The sequence below is a fragment of the Sinocyclocheilus grahami genome, unplaced genomic scaffold (assembly GCF_001515645.1).
Source record: "Sinocyclocheilus grahami isolate Dianchi unplaced genomic scaffold, SAMN03320097.WGS_v1.1 scaffold426.1, whole genome shotgun sequence".
In the NCBI taxonomy this organism is placed as follows: Eukaryota; Metazoa; Chordata; class Actinopteri; order Cypriniformes; family Cyprinidae; genus Sinocyclocheilus; species Sinocyclocheilus grahami.
Genome location: NW_015505605.1, coordinates 1,063,301 through 1,085,146, shown reverse-complemented (window position 1 = coordinate 1,085,146; position 21,846 = coordinate 1,063,301). Strand labels below are relative to the sequence as shown.

At 37.4% G+C, this 21,846-nt stretch overlaps 2 protein-coding genes across 11 annotated transcripts in view; one reads left to right on the top strand and one right to left on the bottom strand.

The window, feature by feature from the left end:
• The window catches only part of LOC107551538 (tensin-2), a 55,934-nt gene extending 48,107 nt beyond the window's left edge, over nt 1-7,827 (top strand). For 5 of the 7 annotated variants that reach the window (XM_016233161.1, XM_016233168.1, XM_016233166.1 and 2 more), the window contains 9 exons: nt 291-1,282; nt 1,730-1,861; nt 2,546-2,644; nt 3,323-3,400; nt 5,022-5,099; nt 5,178-5,346; nt 5,469-5,537; nt 7,381-7,410; nt 7,633-7,827. In XM_016233161.1, coding sequence (XP_016088647.1) covers nt 291-1,282; nt 1,730-1,861; nt 2,546-2,644; nt 3,323-3,400; nt 5,022-5,099; nt 5,178-5,346; nt 5,469-5,537; nt 7,381-7,410; nt 7,633-7,774 — 1,789 coding nt within the window. In that variant the 3' untranslated portion in view covers nt 7,775-7,827. The remainder of the gene's footprint in view (nt 1-290; nt 1,283-1,729; nt 1,862-2,545; nt 2,645-3,322; nt 3,401-5,021; nt 5,100-5,177; nt 5,347-5,468; nt 5,538-7,380; nt 7,411-7,632) is intronic. The other 2 variants (XM_016233163.1, XM_016233164.1) reach the window with 2 other exon arrangements.
• A 2,388-nt stretch (nt 7,828-10,215) lies between these two features.
• Nucleotides 10,216-21,846, bottom strand: part of LOC107551537 (forkhead box protein P1-B-like) — a 45,336-nt gene continuing 33,705 nt past the window's right edge. For all 4 annotated transcript variants that reach the window (XM_016233158.1, XM_016233157.1, XM_016233159.1 and 1 more), the window contains 10 exons: nt 20,644-20,809; nt 14,933-15,037; nt 13,054-13,141; nt 12,709-12,792; nt 12,392-12,599; nt 11,293-11,369; nt 11,035-11,136; nt 10,839-10,960; nt 10,699-10,762; nt 10,216-10,405 (listed from right to left, as the gene is read on the bottom strand). In XM_016233158.1, coding sequence (XP_016088644.1) covers nt 10,238-10,405; nt 10,699-10,762; nt 10,839-10,960; nt 11,035-11,136; nt 11,293-11,369; nt 12,392-12,599; nt 12,709-12,792; nt 13,054-13,141; nt 14,933-15,037; nt 20,644-20,809 — 1,184 coding nt within the window. In that variant the 3' untranslated portion in view covers nt 10,216-10,237. The remainder of the gene's footprint in view (nt 10,406-10,698; nt 10,763-10,838; nt 10,961-11,034; nt 11,137-11,292; nt 11,370-12,391; nt 12,600-12,708; nt 12,793-13,053; nt 13,142-14,932; nt 15,038-20,643; nt 20,810-21,846) is intronic.

The following is a 21,846-nucleotide window of genomic DNA, read 5'->3' as shown; positions in this document are numbered from 1 at the left end:
GTAAATGAATTTATAAGTAGATGTGGGGTTACTCCTGCAGAGTTTATCTCTGACCCTAATTCAACACACCTAAACCACCTGAACCTTAATCTCCAACCCTTCAAACAAAACTGAACCAGCTAATTAAGGTGGTCAGGGTTACCTGAAAATAACAGCAGGTGTGTTGGAGTGGGGTTGGCAATCTGTAATCTGGTAGCTCCCAGGAGCACAGTTGGCTACTCCTACAGTAGATGAAAATTTTACCTGCTGACTTTAGTTAACATTGTGTTGATTTCTTCTTCCATTTTCAGTCCTAGCCTGAGTGTCCGTGAGTATGAGTCAAGAGAGGTGAACAGTGAAAGCAGTTTGGCCCACTCCCACAACAGGACGCACCCACCTGCCCTACAGTCCACCAGTACCAGTCCGGGGTCTCGGCAAACTGTACTTTCTTCCAGTCAAGCGATTCCTGAGATACACCCCTTTCCTGCCACACCCACCACTGCCCAACAACTCTCTGCCCATTCCTCGCCAACGACACCTTCCACCCCACAAATCTCAGCAGAACAATCCACCCCTTTAACACTTTCATCAGAATCCACCCACTCACAAACAAACAGCTCACCTACTGCTGCTACAGTGCCACCCACAGGGGAAATGGTACCACAATCAACCGAGACTGTTAAACCAGCACGCTCACCAGGTCCCTCTTCTCCCATCCCATCCGAGTCCATCCCAGCTCACTCGCAGAGCAATGGAGTATCACCATATCCTAAACCAGACACCCCTTCTGCTTCTTCTGCCCCTGCATCCCCTCAGCCACCCACTGGCGAACACGAGAGCTCTTCTTCCCCTGAACCCCCAGTGCCTGGTTTTGCGACACTGGGTAGGAAGCTGATGTTGGGCTCTGAAACCTCACTTCCTGCAGGACACAGTATGGACAGCAGCCCCAGCTCCACTCCCACCTTTCCCATCTCTCCAGCCTGCTGCACCCCATCTCCTCCACCAGGCTCCTACTCAGGGTGCCCAGCCGCCTCCGTCCCACAGCCTCCCCTCCCTGAGAAACGCCGCCCATCCGGCCTGTCAGGATCACCCAACGGGAGGTCTGGATCGCTGAGGGCATCCATGAGTCATCAGCCCTCTGGCCAACACCACGTTACATTCTCACCTTCAGTAGGAGAGCTGACTGTGTCCGCTGGACAGGGAGAACTTGGTGTGGAGGGTGAGATGGGCAGCCGTGTCAGTGTGAAATTTGTGCAGGACAGCTCTCGATTTTGGTATAAACCTGGCATCTCCAGAGAGCAAGGTGAGACAACCACTGTTGTCTTATAATTTAACTGTATAAAACTAAATGCAGTTTAGAGACGCCTTCCAGGCCAGCTGCTAATAAGAACAATCTACATTTGTAAAATAAAATGGCAGTATACTGCAAAATAATGACAAGATGTGGCTGTTGAGTTGCCTTCCAAAAATATCCCAAAAATGAATCAGGACATGTCAATCAACAAATACCCAGCATTATTGCTGATTGCTATTAATCTTTGCATAAACAGTTTTGCTTGTGCAATTGCAGCCATGTCTTATTAGTGATCCTTGCACTTTTCATAACCCTCAGTATGAGCAATATTAATAATGATGCTTACTTTTGTGCTGTAGTGTTTTTGTACATGCTGCAACAGATTGTTGTTCCATATGCTTGGATCTTTTTTTAAATAGCGATGTCTCATTAAACTGTCCTGTCTCTGTTCAACAGCTATAGCAGCACTGAAGGAAAGAGAGCCAGGGGCCTTCCTCATCCGAGACAGTAACTCTTTCCAGGGGGCCTACGGTCTGGCCCTGAAAGTTGCCAGCACACCCCCCAACGTCAATAACCATAGCAGCAAAGGTACGCCACATCTGCAGGCATTTCCACACAAACATTTATCTTGTTTCTGTGTTGCTTCCAAAGCTCTCTGTCTGCACAGGAAACACACAACTGCACCTGAAGTACTCTAGCACAGCTAAACATCACAAGAATTTTGAGAAAAAGCTGAAGTGTGTCATTTCTGGACCAAACAGAATTTCAAAAATAATGACGATTGTCTTTGATTGGACAAACAAATTGGTTGATAGGGTTGTGCTCTATTCAGATTTGAACTGAGAATGTCATTGCCCATTTGAATTGAGGCAGCAAACACAAAGTAGAAGTGCAATTCAAATTTAAATGTAAGTAGAATTAAAATGAATTCAGTGAAATGATTGTGACTAATTTGTAGCTACAAAAGCAAAGTCACGATAAACTTTGAATTTTAGCTTTTCATTGTCTTGAATATTTTATTGTCATAATTAATACTGGACCAAGTGCACTGTTTATTTTTGTACAATTTAACTAAATATTTAATTGAGAAAGCATTGAGAACTGTTTTGAAAATGTTTTGTGTAACTTTTGCTTTTAAACAGAGATATGTGTTTATCTAAATGTCCATTAATCACAACTGAAGTGCAATATTTCGAAGGGTTGTCATGATTTGGCATACAATCAATATTAGCATCATAGTCTGCATTAAAGATATAATTTCCTGTCTGGTAGCAGGAGGAGACCCTCTGGAACAGCTGGTTCGACACTTCCTGATTGAGACAGGGCCTCGAGGAGTGAAGATTAAGGGCTGTCAAAATGAGCCCTACTTTGGTGAGCAGTTTTCGGAATTCTCTATGAAAGTCTACGGGTTGGCTCGCCAAAAACTGATTAAGCTTAGTCCTGGTTCAGCTTAAAGGGATAATTCACACAGAAATTATAATTCTTTCATCATTTAATCACCCTCATGTCATTCCAAACCTGACATTTTATTATGAAAATTCTTGTGGTCCTAAACCTTATCTGGAAGACCAATATCTGAGTACAAAGTTGGAGTTAATAGAACAGCCAGCCTGAATAAAGCTGTTTGAAAGTTGAGCTTAGGTTTGTGTGAAAATGAGTTTGCACTTTCCTGAGATATCTGAGGGGGGGATCAGTTTGCTCAGTGCATGCAAGGTATTCAGACAGCAATACTGTCCAATCTCCATGATATCTCCGTCATGTACTCTAGCAGAGTGCTGAATATGCCAAATAGTTCAGAACGCTGTTCCATAAAAAGAGTGAACGGACAACCTTGAGTTGTAGAAGTAGAGATCAAGCTCATATCTTTGATGTAGCATTTGTTTTTCTATATTAGAAAGCCAAAAAAAATGTTTATGCTTGCAATTACTTGCCGCCTGGCTACATTCTGGGGCTTTTGCAATCTGGCACATCAGTTTTAAAGGTAAATAAAGTTGAAATGTTATGAAAGCTAAGTATTGAGGTCCTCTGTGTGTGTTTTGTCATTGGTAGGGAGTCTTTCAGCACTGGTGTATCAGCATTCGATTACTCCTATCTCTCTGCCCTGTGCCCTCCGCATCCCAGAGAAAGGTAAACAAAACGCCACACGTCAACACCACGCTGAGATATCTCTAAACGATGAAAGCACAGACACAACATACATTAGTTTCCATAATATTCTGCATTCTGTAGATTCTTACTACATACTATACAAAACAGTATTTCTGTCAGGACCACTATCGTCAAAGATGATTGACAATTAGCTTACAGTCTGGATTGGCAGTATGGTTCCGTTCTGGGCAAGAACTCCCTGCGCATCCATGCAGCCTAGCATGGATGAGAGCAGGGAGAGCAGCGATAACCCCCACCCCAGGGTAAACAGAACAGAACCAACATAAATGCATTGCAGATATCGTTAAAGTTCAATAATTTTATGTACACATTTTAGAATTAGTCTGATTCAAAGGAGAATCAGAAGGCTGAATCCTGACTGACAGAGGAGGAGTTGGGGATGGAGGAGGGTAATTAGTTATTGAGCAATGCGAAAACTGCTGATACTACTGCGGGACCTTATATATGAATACTTAGATAGGTGTCGTATTCCCATAGGTTGATGGGGATCAGCTGAGAGTCAGCTGATGCGAGCTTGACTAACGTGACCTGCCAGAACTAACGCTATGCTAGATTTATTTATTAAATTGATTGATTTTACTTCCTTGCACCTGTGTTCAACTACACTTTGACAGAAGTTTTTTTTTTCCTTTTTTGACTGATTCATCAAAAGAACCACTCATAAGAATCATGTTTGTGAATCAGACTACACTGCTTGGACTGTATGTTTTCTTGCATGGCAATGTTATAGATAAAAGACTATAGTTATAGATAAGTTACAGATAATATACATAATGTGTCATCTATTTTTTGTCTTATTTATTGTCTATTGTATTATTTTGCAGTAGGAGTTATTTTTAGACAGCTAAACTAAAAAAATATTGGGGAAAATGAGGACAAACACATACTCAATACACAATATTATGCATACATTACCATTTAGTACTGTATATTATACTGTACATACAGCTCTAAAATGTTATATACATGTGTATATTATACATACAGCTCCAGTTGTTTTTAAAGAAAATTATTACTTTAATACAGCAAGGATGCATTAAATTGATCAAAAGTGACATTTAATACATTTATAATGTTATAAATATATATATTTTAAATAATTGCTGTTCTTTTGAACTTTCTGTCATTCGAAGTAACCTGAAACATGTATCGGTTACCAAAAAAATATTAAACAGCATAACTGTTTTCAAAATTGATAATAATAATAAATTGAGCAGCAAATCAGCATATTAGAATGATTTCTGAAGGATCACGTGACACTGAAGACTGGAGTAATGATGCTGAAAATTCAGCTTTGCATCACAGGAATAACTTACATTTTAAAATGTATTAAAAAAGAAAACAGATATAATTTGTAAAAATATTTTACATTACTGTTTCACTGTATTTTTTTTTTTTTTATAAAATCAATGCAGCCTTGTTGAGTTTAAGAGACTTCTTTCAAAAACAAACCAAAAAAATAAGATAAAAAATTCCCACACTTTTTAACCATAGTGTAAACAGATATGATCACAAGATCACAACTGCCAGTGTTTGAATCTCAGAGACTGGTCTATAAATCATGATGTCACACTCTCAGACCCAATAGGTGAAGTCGTGGAGGTTCAGCCAGTCAGTAACATGAGTACAGCTGCAGACCTTCTGAAACAGGGAGCAGGTGAGTGTGAACCAGCACATCTGTCCTCATGTGTTACTTCTTACTGTAAGCTCTATAACCTCTGACGTCTCTCCTCAGCCTGCAATGTGCTGTTCTTGAACTCCGTTGAGACCGAGTCTCTCACAGGACCCCAGGCTATCGCTAAGGCCACAGGGGCCACAATGTCACGCAGCCCTCGGCCCTCTGCGACAGTGGTCCACTTTAAGGTGTCAGCCCAGGGCATTACACTGACGGACAGTCAGCGCAGGTACACCCACTCGTCTCTCTTTATAAGTATAACCATATCATTTTTCAGTTTTCAATGAACATGTGGAAATGTGAGGACAGACTGTCACACTGAGTTTGACTATGAGAGGTCGGGGTTTTCAGGGTGTTTTTCAGGAGACATTATCCAATCAACAGCGTGACTTTCAGCAGTATGGACCCACAAGACAGGAGGTGAGATTGCGGTGGCAAAAATGCGAACTGGCGTACAAGTGTGGTTTATATATCTACTCTACGTTTTCTCAAACGTGGTTATTTGTTATTACATTATTTTATATTAAAGTGTGTTGTACAACAGTATGCAAAGTTTGCAGTGCATTCCACATCCTATGCAATTACAATTAATTACCATTAATTAAACCGTTAATGCAAATACACAAAGGAAAATGTGGATATAGGAGGATTTTGTTTTTGTTTCTTTATTTTGTTTTTTTCGTTTAAATGTATTTATTTTTGTTGTTGTGTAATGTTTTTTTGTTTGGTTGGTTGGTTTATTTTGTTCTTTGCTTTGTTTTACTTTTTTCTTTTGTTGTTGATATATATATTTTTCTACATTTTATTAATATTTTTTGTTTGATGTTTTGTTTTGCTTTGCTCTTTTGTTTTGTTTTGTTTTTCTTTGTTTTGTCCTTGTTTTCTTTTATTTTAGTATTACATTTTGTATTTTTTTCTATTGTGTTGCTGTTTTTTTCTTTTCTTTTCTTTTCTTTTAACAGTTGCCTGCCTAGAACTAGTAGTAGCTCTAAATTTTAATCAGATAGTGCATGATTTTGTGTGGGCTGCTCTGTCTGTGTGTGCAGTATGTGCATACATGTTTTTTTTGTTTTTTTACTCATTTATGTGTGTATATTTCCAGTTTTATGTAAAACAAGCTTTGGGGCTTTGAAATGCAAACCCACCCTGTGCAGACAAAACACTTTTCTTTTCTTAAACCATCACTTTGAACCCTGTAAATTGTTTGGGCTCTGTGATTTTTATTTTGTTAACGCTCTTTCATGGCACACAGCTACCAGTCTTGCATCTAAAGAATTTGAGGCAATAACATTAAACCAGATGTTACAGGAAAGAGCATTTTTAATTTGCATGAGCCCCAAAAAATGTAGGTGCCTATGAGCAAACTTAAAGGAATAGTTCACCCAAAAATGAAAATTTACTGATAATGTACTCACCCTCAGGCCAAACAATATGTAGATGAGTTTGTTTCTTCATGGGAATAGATTTTTTTTTTTTTAATTTTGCATGACTTCTTTTGGTCCTCTGCAGTTAATGGGTGCCGTCAGAATGAGAATCCAAACAGCTGATAAAAACATCACAATAATCCACATGACTCCAGTCTATCATTGTGAAGAGAAAAATGATAAGAAACAAACCCAAGACGTTTTTAACTTTAAACCATCACTTCTGACCAAAATATGAGTTCATAATCCAAAATAACCCTTCCTCCAGTGAAAATGTTTCATCAAAATCCACTGACACATTTGTGCATGTTTCTCTCTTGATTCAGAAGACAACTTTTTCACTGGCCAAAGCAATATTATAGATAGAGTACTCATATTTTAGCCAGAAGCAATGGTTTGAAGATGTTTTGTTTTAATTATTGATGTATTACAGAAACTTGTCATTTTTTGGTGAACTATTCCTTTAAAAACAGCTTCTCAGTTACAATTTACAAAGACCTCCAAAATGAAGCCTCAAAGCATTGTGTGTTACATCCAAAGCATACTCTACACAAGTAAATGAAATCAAATAATTCTAGCTACATGAGCTCGATTTCACACTGCAATAGGAAATGTATCAGAATGGAATTCACATGCAGCACAAATATATTACAACCACAAGATTACACTAAATATGCACAGTACTTGTGTAGAGTATGTGTTTGTCCTCAGATTGAGAGCATGCTCATGTGTGTCTGCAGTGTCCCGTGTGTGAGAGTGTTGTGTGTGTGTGTGTGTATATGTGTGTGTGTGTGAGTCTGTTCCTCAGTCTTGTCTCTGTCTCCCTCTTGCTGCCGTAGGTGGACTAACTCAGACAGCACGACCTCTAAGTAAGTCTAAATGATATGCATGTCGTCTGGACTGTTCAGACAGCTTGTTTCCTCTATGTTGCTCCTGATAGGAAACTGATTATGTGCTTATGTGCATGTTAATTTACTCTTATATTACCATAGTACCAATCATCCTGTCTGTCCATTCACTCTTCATTTGGATTGCAAGACTGATATTTTATCCCCAGTCGCTCATTCGCGTATCTCTCTGTCTCCTCTCAGAGTATTTGGTTTTGTTGCCAAGAAGCCCGGCAGTGTGGCGGAGAATGTGTGCCATCTTTTTGCAGAGCTGGATCCCGAACAGCCCGCGACTGCCATCGTCAACTTCATTAACAAAGTAATGCTGGCACCACAGAGACGCTAGGGCCCCGGGGACGAGGAGGATGGTTTATCTTCACGTACACTGCCGCACACCACGAGACTGTAATGTTGCACCTTCTGTCAAGTTTAAGACTTTTCGGCAAAGACAAGGGCTTTACTGTTGACTAACATGATGCCAAAACACATTAAAACCAAAATATACTACAGAATGTAACCAAAATAAAGCCAGCCGTCTGCTGTGGTTTTGCCTTTATAGAGCTGTTTTGGTGTTCATGGGATTGTAAATGACTTTATGAAATACAATCACTAAGATTGTTAAACAACCCTGGCAGCAGGGGCTTTCAAAAATATAAAGCACTGTTATTGACTCATGAATAAAATAAATCTGTTATATGCACTCAAACTTCTGAATTGCACAGATAGCAGTCTCCGCAGTATGACAATCATCAGTTTAGAAATATTGATGTCAACTTGGTTTTTGAGTTTTGACACACTAAATTATGGTTGAAAATGTTTATTTTATTCAGAAGCCAAATTTCAGTGTGTTTTTGTCCTTTTAACTGGAAAGGAGGTGCCACGGTTTCTATTGGAAACTTATTTCAGCCACAATTGAATTTTTTTTTTATAAATGAGTAAAGGTAATTGCGACTTATCTCACAATTCTAACCTTTTTCTTGAAATTTTAAGTTTATATCTCACAATTCTGAGTTTCTATCTTGTAATTCTGACTTTTTTCTCGTAATTCTGTTTATATCTCAATTCTGAGTTTCTATCTTGTAATTCTGACTTTTTTCTCGTAATTCTGTTTATATAAATTCTGAGTTTCTATCTTGTAATTCTGACTTTTTTTTGTAATTGTTTATATCTAAATTCTGAGTTTCTATCTTGTAATTCTGACTTTTTTTTGTAATTGTTTATATCTAAATTCCGAGTTTCTATCTTGTAATTCTGACTTTTCCCCTTGTAATTCTGTTTATATCTACATTCTGAGTTTCTATCTTGTAATTCTGAGTTTCTATCTTGTAATTCTGTTTATATCTCAATTCTGAGTTTCTATCTTGTAATTCTGACTTTTTTCTTGTAATTCTGTTTCTATCTAAATTCTGAGTTTTTATCTTGTAATTCTGACTTTTTTCTAACTTTAAACTTAACACATATATAAATACATATTTCATGCACTATACATACACACACATGCGCATATATATAAATAAATATATATATATATATATATATATCTATCTAGAAAGAAAGATGTATACTCTATATAAAAGATATTTATTATAATTTATCATTTCGAAAGAAATCCATCCATCACTTTTTTTATATTTGTAAAGTAATATTATTTCAGCAGCATCGAGATACTATTTTAGTGTTTATTAATATTTTGAATCAGATTTTATTTTTATATTTTCCGCTTTCATTTTACATGGAACGTTTTAGTGATTTTGCGTTTTTAGTATTTTTTATTTTTTCTCTTAAGTATCTTTATAGTTCTTATAAATTTTTTTATTTCAGTTTTAGTTATTTAAATACAGCAAATTTAAATTAAAATGAGAAATGTTGCCTTTGAAACCAGCTGGTTTTAGAAAGGTTTTATTTCAGTTAATATTTAAATAATGAAAATGTTTATTGTATGGTTTTAATTTTAGCTAACTATAATAACCCTGTTGTTATTATATTTTTAGTTATTTAAATACAGCAAATTTAAATTAAAATGAGAAATGTTGCCTTTGAAACCAGCTGGTTTTAGAAAGGTTTTATTTCAGTTAATATTTAAATAATGAAAATGTTTATTGTATGGTTTTAATTTTAGCTAACTAGAATAACCCTGTTGGGGAAGAACAGTTATTTAAATTTTTTTATTTTGAAGTAAAAAGTTAAAAAGAAACCTTTAGGATAAGATGATGCCCCACAATAATGGAGTTGTTATTCAATATTTCCTATAAATTAGACTAGCATTTCAGACATTTAAAAACATACAGGCTAACAGGGTGAAAATATTTTGCATTCATAGTGTTGCCATTATGACATATCTTCAGTTAAAATATGGGCAAATTAAGTATATATTAATTTGCCTGTATGTAAGTCATAGAATAAATTTACCTTTCAGATAAATCTTTTTTTACTGGGATTCTACTTTGTCACTGGTCATTTAATTATTCAAATAAATTGGCAAAACAATTTTAAATATTTGATTTAGTATTCTACATTAACGACACTTTATATATAAAAATTATATTTATTAATAAGAATAATTTTTAATTTTTTTTGTCCTATGACAACTATTTATTTCCCCTAACAACACACAGGCTGATGCATCATCATCATCCTGCACATTCTAAAAGTAAATGCACTTTGACCTTAAGGGGGCATCTTCCCCCATCTTACTAACGCTACTCAAAATAACTTCAATGCCTTTTTTAATCTTTGAATACAGCAGTTAGTGGCTGATAGATGTTCTCAGGGTTTATGTGAGTGACGTCGGACAGGCAGGAGAGTGGACTCACAGTGTGGGCACAGGAGAGAGCTCCAGACTGGAGTCGCTGTGGGAGCCCTCGTCATGATCGTGAGAACTCATGTCCTCATGCAGTGCGCTGGCCAGAGCCTTCAGACTCGATGCTCCCATGGACGCTGAGCCATATAGGGACAGACTGCTGTCCACCATCGCTGCCTGAGGAGAAACAATGTTTTAAAACCAAGGGAAATAACACTGACATTACAAACAAGTTAAATACACTACCATTCCAAAGTATGGATGTAGTATGGATGCATTAAATTGATCAAAAGTGTGACAGTAAAGATATTAGAATGATTTCTGAAGGATCATGTGACACTGAAGACTGGAGTAATGATGCTGGAAATTCAGCTTTGCATCACAGGAATAAATTACATTTTATAATATATTAAGAATCTTACCAACCTCAAACTATTAAAACGGTAGCTTGTGCATTAATGACTCCATACCTGCAGAGAAGACAGGGCGGGATTCTGACCCAGACTGGACTGGATGTTCTTCACCAGAGGTGATCTGAAAAAACAGACATCAGTGTCATCAGCAACAATGACCTCAGAGGAATCTGTGCAAATGAAATCTTTGCAATTACCCAGTGATCTTTTGTGGCCTTCTTTTGTGAAACTCCAGCTCGTCCACAGTCCAAACGGCCCCCTTCACATTCTCGACTCGTACGAAACACTTGTGAAGACTGAGGTTGTGGCGAACTGCATTCTGAGATCACAGAATAAATTAACAAACTGATCCAAGGCACAGGAAACCGTTCAAGACTGTATCTTTTCAGTTACCTTCCACGTTGCAGCATTGCGTCTGAAATACGCGAATGTTCGAGTGAACCAGTTGTAGATTTCATTTAGTGTTAGCTGCTTTTCTGGAGACTCCAAAATGGCCTATAAATTAAAAAGGGGAGCATGTATCTCATATGGCAGTTGATGAAAGATACAAACAAACGTCTAACTAAACTTCATCTCCAGTTTGTTCAGAAATCCTGCTTGATGGCCGTCTTAGCAGATATGATGGTGCAGACCTCGATGATGGTTTCTTACCTGCCTGATCAAAGCTGCGTATGTAAATGGAGGCCTGACCTCAGCACTCAGGTAAAATTCCTTATTCTGCACAATATCTATGAGACACAGGAGAAATGTGCTGTCCGTTACACTTCATTTATCAAAGCAATTCTGTCTTTTTTTTTTTGAAAATAGGGTTTTCCATGTATGCGGACGTAATTCTCACAGAAAGAAAGAACGAAAGAAAGAAAGAAAGGCTTGTGCAATAGTTTATCATTTTTACAGGTTGGAAACATCTGAACAAATTAAAAACAATAGTAATAATGTGTTACAAAACATTATAAAAAGAAAATAAAACAAGAAAAAAATTAGACGTTTCAACTGTAGTTCAGATTTTCCATGCCATAATATTTTCACTGGCCCCGAGTTAAAATATGGCAATTTTTAGCAGTTTATCCTTAAATTAAGCATCAGAAGTGAAATAGATTTTTATGAAACAGTTTTTGCTGCAAGTTTCTAAACTTTAAAGTTTGTAGTAAGTAGCAACTTTCTAAGTAGTAACTTTAAGCTTAACACATACATAAATACATATTCCATGCATTTTATAGACAGACACAGACCGTAGATAGATAGATAGATAGATAGATAGATAGATAGATAGATTAAAAAATCTATTTACAAAGAAATAATCAATGCAAGAATGTTTAAATAAATTCTTCCAAAAAGAGTAAAAACTCAATATTTGAAATTAATTTGCTCTGTATCCAAAAAATAAAAAGATTACATGCGGAGATGCTAGCAATCTTCTTTTTATTATTACAAATATTATTACTACATTATTACTTTATTACTACAACAAATGTTACAGTCATGCAGGACCTATCCTTTTCTGCATACACCGCAAATACTTTTTTGTATTGAACTTTTACTCTTTTTGGGGAAAACTATTTTATGACTTGAAATCATGTTACATGTGGACTGAAGAAAGAGCAGGATCCTCCTTTTCTGAAAGTTGAAATAACCCTACAGGGCAGGTGACGGTTCCACTGGCCCACATTTCTCTCACACTGATTTAGGGTCATTCTTATTGTAGAGCCTGGATAACTGCACTACACTGACTGTGGGTCAGAAGTCTCACCTTGGTCCATGGCTATGTTGTATTTGTCAGAGTAGCGTTTGCGGATGGGTCCCATGCTGTGCAGGCTGGTGGGTATGATGACTGAGGGCATTTGGGGGAGTGACGTGAAGGGTGTAGACGGGGCTGTGGCACTTTGGGAAAGACTCAAAGAGGGAAAGGTTTTGGGAACGGTTGCCTTGGCAAGCGTGAGGTTGGACACCAGATTCACCTAACAACAAAAAAAAAGTGTAATATTTCACCAGCAATCTTAAGTGTATCTTCAGAACTACACAAATGTGTTTAATCAAACAGAGTAAATGGCAAATAAAGTGACGTACTGGCTGGGGGGCAGGTCTGGGCTCAGTAGACTTGACATGGAGGTGGGCCATCATGGCCTGAAGGCGTTCTTTGTCTTTGGCAAGCTGTTTGACAAACACAAACACAACGGAGATGTACCACTGATAAACCTGGAGTTTTCTGTTGTCTAGCATTCACATGATTTTTCTTTATGTGTACATACAGAACAGGAAAAAGATTAGAGCTCAGATTAGAGCAGGATGTTCAACTACATGCAAAGCAGAAAACAAACATTTCTTCAGTCTAATCAGAATTAAATACACCATATCAAAAACCAGTTCCGTTTGGAGCAAAAGCAATTGTGTTGAGTGTTTGTAAAGCCTTACCTGCAGTTCCAGCTGCTGAACCACCTGCATCTGAACTCTGCACTGCGCTGTGCTCTTGTCATCCAGAGCATGTTCACTGTTCAAATGCCTGAAAAACACAACACGCATATGCAGACGTTCAGTATAAGGACTGTCATTAAAACACATCTTTCATTTTTTCTTTTTCTCTTGCACTCTGAATCACCACTGCGTATGAAATGTGCTACATAAATAAACGTGCCTTGTCCTGCCCAAAGTTGACTAAGAATATAAGTCTAGTTTAATTTGCCAACACAAATTTTAATAAGGAGAATACTACAATATTATAGTTATATAGTTTGATTCAAGCAAATCATTTGAACTGTTTGATGAACGCAAAAAAAAAAAAAAAGGAAAGAAAAAGTGATTTGGGTGTTGGTAAGAAGTTTTTGAAAATCCCTTATTTTCACCAAAGCTGCATTTACCAAAAATCCAGTAAAACATGAAATATTGTGAAATATTATTACAATTTTAATACACTTTAAAGGGGTCATATGATGCTGCTAAAAAGAACAGTAAAAACAAAACTACAGCGAGAATAAAAGTTGCGCTTTCTTTCTTTGCGTGAACGTTTGGGCGGCGTTATGCAAATCTTCCCACAGAGCGACGTAGGTATGTTGGAGCGTGTTAGAACGAGCCGTTTTAGGTAGGTGTGGCTGACTTTTAACTTTTATAAAGAATATCTCTTTGAATTTGAGACTTTAGTCTTTGCAACTTTACAGATCTTCTTTATGCACCAAGAGCTTGTAACACTCCAAAGAGAAAGGAAAAATTGAAATCGCATCATATGACCCCTTTAAAAAGCTGAATTTTCAGCATCATTACTCCATTGTCACATGATCCTTCAGAAATCATTCTGATATGCTGATTTGCTGCTCAAGAAATATTTATCAATGTTTAATTTTTTTTTATGTTGAAGGTTGCTACGATTATGATTTTAACATTACCTCAGCTTTTTACTCCCTGTTTGTTCATCATACATTACTAATCAAAATGAACTTTCAGGATGCAATACTACTATTGAGAAATAGAGGGTGCTGTATTCAAAGAAAATCTGCACAAAGCTTTCATCCAACCAACTTCCTCAAACAACTCCTCCTCCTCTAACAAAAAATATATAAACAAAAATGAATTTCTTAATCCCTCCAACCCAGACCTTGCTTTTTAGAACAATACAGTACTGAATTTACTATTGAATAAAGAGGGAGAATCTGATATTCTGAAAAAACTAAAGTAATGCAATTTTTGTGATTACAGCATCATCATATTTGTGAATGAAAAATGCTTATTACGAAGGCTAAGTGCCTCGTTCTCAGGTGTGGCACGTGAATCTCAGTGTGATGTGATAGTTTGGAACATGTTTTTAATAGTGCAACTGAGCTGAGGAACAAAGGCAGTGTTGTGGCAATAGACAGGGCGGGGCCTTGGACTGGGTGCAGGGGTCAGGGTCAGTGGAAGGGGCACAGATAAACATCCTCCTGTTGTTTGTTTTGGGAGGGATGGCCAGGATCACCATGGGTACTCTGTTTATCAGTGCACTGAGCTCAACCCTGAGGGGCCCCACGGCTGCAACGCCACAGGGGAGAGAGAGAGAGAAAGAAAGACGGAAAGAGAGAAGGAAACGGAAAGAAAATAAAGAGACATGGGCGGAATATACATATATACAAGTAAATGGAGGTTTGGGACAGTGGAAGGAGTGAATAAGGACAAAAAAAACAAGTGAACAGGGTAAAAGGGAAAGCAGCACATAAAATGAGCTGTAAAAAAGGCAGCAAGCACACTCAGAAATGATAATTAGATTACAGCTCCAAACAGGACAAACAGCATAATAAAACGCAGAGGATGAGAGCTGTTGACTCACTTGAGGAATGACTGGAAGTCTCCGAACACAGCATCGCAGCCTGGCCACTTGCATACGCCGTGGCTGTATAAAGGATGGGCGCTCTGGGAATGACTCTCCTGAGAACTGAAGCAAAAACACAATAAATGAAGAATCTGAAGTGTGCTTGGGTTCCTGTCATGTACTTTTTAAAGGTTAATAGTACAGGATTGCACTGGACAATGCCCCTGCACGACAGTACTATGTTGTGACACTGTGCAAATATTGGCGCTTTTCCACTGCATGGTACGACTCAGCTCGGCACGACGCTTCCATTGCAGTTTAGTACTGCTTTAAGTGGGCAGGATTATACACGTTGCTTTTTCATTCTGCGTCGCCCCATCAAGCTCTCTCTGGATCCGCTCCTCGGCTATCAATGAGAGGAACGTCTGTACTTCCTCGACAGACCACGAAACCATTTTTTGTTTGTTTAAAAAAAGGTGCGCTCGTTCAAAACAGTTGCGTTCATTCAAAAAAACAAAACAATTGTGTCCGATCCTACGCTGGCTGTGCTGATTTAAATCTAGCGGGTCTGGGGTCTCGTATCGCAAGTTCAATGACGCAGATAGTGACTATTCTCTCCAGCCAATCAGTGATCAGCAGGGTTTACACGTCACATTTTGGTAACGGTACGGCTTGCTTGGAACCTCAGCCGAGGTGGTACTGAAAAAAGTATCAGGTACTGTACCCAGTGGAAAACCCCCCAAAAGTGAGCCATACCGTGCCGTACCATGCAGTGGAAAAGCGCCATATGTGACCCATAGGGCTCTGCTCCTTTCATTTCAACCCAAATCACACTACTACACTTTAATTTGTTCTTAAAGGGAGAGAGAGAGAGAGAGAGAGATGCAGAGCAGGGCGATGCGAGGAACAGGATTGAGAACCTGCTGCTTTTGAACATTGATTTTGAAACTTGTGAATCCATTAGAAGACAGAATCCCGATTCATATATGAATAGATTTTTACGTGCACCTCTAGTTTTCTCTTCCTCTTCTGTAAAGCAGCACAACATGGCCTCGCCCCCTTTGTTGCGTGTTCCCGAGGGCGGGGTTTATCTGGGTTTGTGACGTAACGGACCTGGGAAGAAGCTCGTTGTAGTCCCTACCAGTCGTTTTTGTAGGCATTAAACTGCCAGAATTTTAAAAGACGATATCTCCGTTTGCATTGAACTTTCAGCGCTGCAACTTTGCAGATATTGTTTATGCTCCAACAGCAACATTACACACTAACTAATGTTAAAAAAAAGTGAAATCGCAATCAACCACCCCTTTAAGCAATCTCTCACATATTTGGGACATGCCAAGATGATGTCAAGAAGTTGTGCATCTCACAAAGCCTGTCTAGAACATTTGTCATCTTTCACCTCAAAATCAAAAGAATAAAATAATAATTTACACCATTAAAACCAATGTTAACAAAGAAATTTTCTTTTTGCATCAATCTTTCAATACAGCAATCAAGATTTTTAGGTATTTGCATTAATTAAATTTATATTACCTACAGTTACTTCAAAAGAAAGACGAAAATTAGAATAAATTCTGAAACCAGAGTTTCTCACTGTGGTCAGAGATGCTTCTAAGAGTAAGGTATGGAAAAAAAGATGAGGCAAACTGCAAGAAAGACTGCACCTGATACTGCAGATTCATGCTTTCCGCTGAGTGTCTTTCCATTCGACAGGCTTGTTTTCAATCAAAATATTTCGATATTGTGATGCATCTTGTGAGGCATGAATCACAGTGAGTGCAGTATCGTTAAAGAACTAGTCATGTGCAGCTCTACTTAACATTTTTTGCATTATGATTATTTTTTTTCAGAAGTATCATTATCAATGCAGCACAATTACTATAATGTGATAAAAAATAATGATAAATTAAATAACTTAGACATGGTAGTATTTGTTGTACAGCTGATTGTTTTGTAAATTTGAAGTATTTTTCACTACCTTTTTGGGGTCGGCAAGATTTAATGTTTTTGAAAGAAGCCTCTTATGCTCACCAAGGCTGCATTTATTTGATCAAAAACAGATAAAAAATGTCTAACTTATAAAACATGTAATTTATTCTTGTGACTCCAGTCTTAAGTGTCACAATCCTTTAAACATTCTAATATATTGATTTATTTTTACCAATGCTGAAAACAATTGTGCTGCTTAATATTTTTTGTGGAAACCTTGATACATTTTTTCCAGGATTCTCTGATGAACAGAAAGTTTCAAAGAACAGCATTTATTTGAAACAGAAATCGTTTGTAACATTACAAATATACAGTATTTACTGTCACTTCTGATCTGTCCTTGCAGAATAAAAGTATTTATTTCTGACCCTGAACTTTCGAACTGTAGTTTAAAATGTAACCCTGACAGCATTTTGTCAGATGTTTTCATAAAGCTCTATTCTTCGGCTCAGAACCAGCTGACAAACTAGCTGGACATGTTTAGGACTTTGTATCAAACAGTGGACTGTTTGAGAGAGTGATTTATTTTTGTATTTTAAAAAATGCCAAGAATGCTTTATTTGTTTGGGATCAAGCAAGGTTGTGTCCTTTGAACCATGACCTTCTCCTTTTCTCGCCTAAGAGAGCCCTGTATGTCTCTGCCAGCAGATTCCTTCCCTTACACCAAAACAAAGAGAAAGCGTCTACAGCGGGCATCTTTTCTATCTCAGTGCTTGAACACAACCCCAGCCTAGGCAGATGACTCACACTTGACAAATTAAAACAGACTTTGTTATTTCCATCCTTATAACACACTGAACAATCAAAGAAGCTAGCAAGCAGACAATAAAACAAATATGAGCAATGAACTGTTTGTTCTTGCAGATGGGGCTCTTAAGATCCCAGCTCAATGTCAAATGCTCACCTCTCAGGAATAAGCACTCAACGTTACAGTAGAATTAGGGGTGTAAGAAAATATCGATACATGTGAGTATCGCAATATATTTTTTGTCGATACTGTATTGATTCTCAAAAACGGAATATCGATATTTAAAAAAAAAAAAAAATCATACAAGATTTATGGCAGTTGTTTCGTTTTGAGTTCATATCCCGACTGCTAGATAGCAGTCCTCATCTCTGAACTTAAACAGTGACAGGAAATACTAGCATTAGGGCACGCCACTAATGTTAGCGTTAATATAGTTCGCTGTCGGTGTACAAAGCTGAAGTGTGGAGTCATTTGGGCTTTTGTAGTAACGTCCGCCCTGGGACCGCAGCGCAGGTGCCACCTCGGTTCCGCCGCGTCCCGCGTCAAGAGCCTTCGCGCAGGGCGGGGGGGGCGTTATGGTCGGCTGGGGGCGTTTTGTGCAGTTGGGGCAGTTCTCGCGTCGCGGTCTCGGCAATTCCACGCATTTCATGTATTTTCCATGTATTTATAAATACAAACTGAAAAACCTGTGAAATCCAAGTTGAAAGGTTCTGAGAATGTTTAACATCTGTATTTATTTTATTGTTTTACAATTGTTTTGTTTTCTTTAGAATCCTGCAACCACAATTTTTCATTGATATTAAACAGATGTAATTTTTTGTTCAGATCAGAATGTTATGACATTGTATGTTACAATTGTAAACTTAAACTGTGAACCTTTAAAGCAGGGTCTAAAAATATATATGGTCTTTTTTATAAAAATACATTTTATACATATTATACATTTAACTAAAGAATCCTGCAAGCACTTTAATTGTGTTCTGGTTAAATAATTTTTATTTATTTAGGCCTATTGATTTTTTGCTAAGGTTTGCATATGGTGGTGTGTTTTTAATGACTGCTTTCCTAAAAATATATCCTATTCCTAAAATAAGCAATATCCCAATATATCGCCTTGCTTAAAGTATCGCAACCCCTGTATCGTGATACGTATCGTATCGCCAGATTCTTGCCAGTACACAGTCCTAAGTAGTATAGATATCAAAATGGAGCATGGCAGATTTTAAAGGATTGATTACATTTCATCCCTCACTCCATCATCGGGAAAGTGTGTTTGCATGTCACTCAGTAAGCCAGAAGGAGAGACGGATAGACAATGCCCGCATGTTGTGGTCTTCTAGAAAGGGTGAAGGGTTTGTTCTCTGGTGCCAGCGGCTGCACTTAAGGTTTTAGTTGCAGGCGTCTCTCTGGCGGGTAGGAGTTTACATGACACATGAAACTGACCACACAGTCCTTGAGCTCTCACCCTCCACCAATATCATGAAAACAATCACAGGCGGGCCATAAGAGGGCTCTGCTGACAATACAGACCACATCAATGCAACGCTAGGACACAATGGCACCTACTGTAATCTGAGCATTTACTGTTAACAGGGTAGTGTGGTGTAGCGGTTAAGACTCAGGGCTGGGGATCCAGAAGGTTGCTGGTTCTTAACCCCAATTTCTCCACTTAACACACTTTTCAAGCTCAAGCATGTCCACATGCAGCAACATATTATATAGACAATGTTCACACAGTGAGTGTTTAAAGACTGACAACAGTCAAGTGCTTCTGACAAACAAGCTCCTGAAATATATAGACAAACAGGTTTAGACCTCGACAAACATGGAGATGGAGGTGTGTTCATGTGTATATGAAGAAAGGCCCACAGGGAATGCATTGCCACTGACTGTCACCTTTCACACAGCCACAAAGACAAATGGCTTTAAAGACACCTGACATTTGTCAACAGTATTCTTCTAATACAACATACTGTATTAGGAACCTCCAACAACCTGACTGGTTTGACTAGTCATCAAATATTAAATTTCAGTGATACAAATACTCTAAGAAAATTATAATCTTGTCATTTTAAGACCATTTTGTCACTAATTTAATATATAATAATTATTATATAGATTTTAATAAATTTTAAATGTAATTTATTCCTGTGATGTAAACCTGAATTTTCAGCAGCAATTTTCATGCTTCAGAAATCATTCTAATATGCTGATTTGTTGCTCAGGAAACATTTCTTATTATCAATGTTGAAAACAATGTTTGATAAATTATTGAACAAAGTTTAAAAGAAGAGCATTATTTGAAACAAATGTCTGCTGTTTTTAAAAAAAAATTAATTTAAAAGTAATAATTTCTTCCAAACAACAACAACAACAACAAATATTTTACTGGTTTAAATTATTTCTGAATGGTTAAGGTAATATTTTGGCTGTACCTTGAGGTCTTATTGGTTGGTATGCTCTAAAACTATGGCTTTGAATGTCTGCAGTGATGCCTAGATTCACTTTGATAATGAAAATACAGTTAGTGTAAAATGCGCAGTGTCAATCTGTAAGTAATAAAGAGAACACTACTGAAACAGAATGTGGTAAATTCTTTGTGCTTTACTTGCTGGTGTTTCAGCATGTTGTTACAGGAAGAGTGCATTAACAACTAGAGTTACACATTCTGACTAGCACGGCCAAGTTAACTTGTGCATTTGAATATTTTTGTGCAGATGCATGAAGTAATATTTATGTTGTGCACATATCTGATTAATCTAATATAGGATATGTTTGGTGAGTAAATTAACCTGCTACCGAAGAGCTTCAGTTTCCTGTTGTTCATTCACTATTGATCGCTCAATTCTAACATTAGGAGCGAGTGAGCATCAAGTGCAAATATTAAGTATTAATACTTAACAGTATTTTTAAGAACAACACGCATGACTTCTGGATAAATCTAAATAAATGGCACATGCTTGAATGCAATAAAATAATGATGATGAAGTACCTGTCTCTCCGGCTAGGCCGGTGCACATGGTGTCCATTAGTGCTGGAGTGGTGGTTGAGGATCTGAGTTTTGGGAGGAGAAGGGGATTTGTCTCCTCTACTCTTCTCCTCCTGTCGTGCATCTGCCGTCTCTTTCCACAGCTGCTGAAGCTCAGCAGGGATCAAGCCTGTGAGTGAGACATTGCCTTCATTAGATCACTAGAAAACTAATAAGACCTCTATATCTATGATTCCATTTTTCCATTCAATCACCCATTAACCTCTGAAACCAATGTGACTACTGTATTTCAAATAATCTCTGCTGCTCAAGAAACATTGAATAATCTCAACATTGAGAACAGTTGTGCTATATTTTTGTAGAAACCATGATATATTTAAGTATTTAGAAAGTCAAAGTCATATTTCTAATTCATATCTATTTATATAATGGCTTTCACAATACACACAGCTTCACAGTAAGTTATACTGTAGTGTAGGGTAACATTAACCCAAATTTAAAGTCCATTAGTATCATACTGCCATTTCATGTCATGTGGCAGTGAGGGGTAGGGATGCTCATATTAACCGTTTAACTGTTAACCGAAAGTAAAATTTATGACTGATTAATACGATCAGTTTAATTGGTTTTTTATTTGTTTTAAAGTTTTTTTTTTTTTTTTTTTTTTTTTTTTTTAAGTATTTTTTCTTTTAAGTTTGCTGCATGGTGAAAGAAAAGTATGCTATTCATATTTGTTAACCCACGGGTAAAAATCAACCCAGGGCAACAGTTTAAAAGTATCCCAATTCCATGGAAAAAACGCACACTTTGCAACCCTACATCCAACACGAGCTTGACTGATCACAGGTCGAGAGTTAGGAGAGGTGACTGACAGACCATGCTGGAGGATTTGCTGCTCAACCGATCCTGAGCTCATTGACAAATATATGATCTTGTATAGGGCTGGGTATCGATTCAGATATCCCGATTCGATTCGATTCGATTTCGATTCGCACGCTCTCGATTTTTTTTTTTTTTTTTACATTCAGTGAATATAGTTTTAATACAAATGCTATTGTTATTTCTAAAAAATTAACAGTAAACATTAGTTTACAAATAGTGAATTAATAAAAAGAAATTAAGAACCACATGCCTGTATTTTAAACCTATTCTTTTTTTTTGTATAGGGTCCTTTTTAAACAATAGTAGGGCTCTATAAAATGTTCT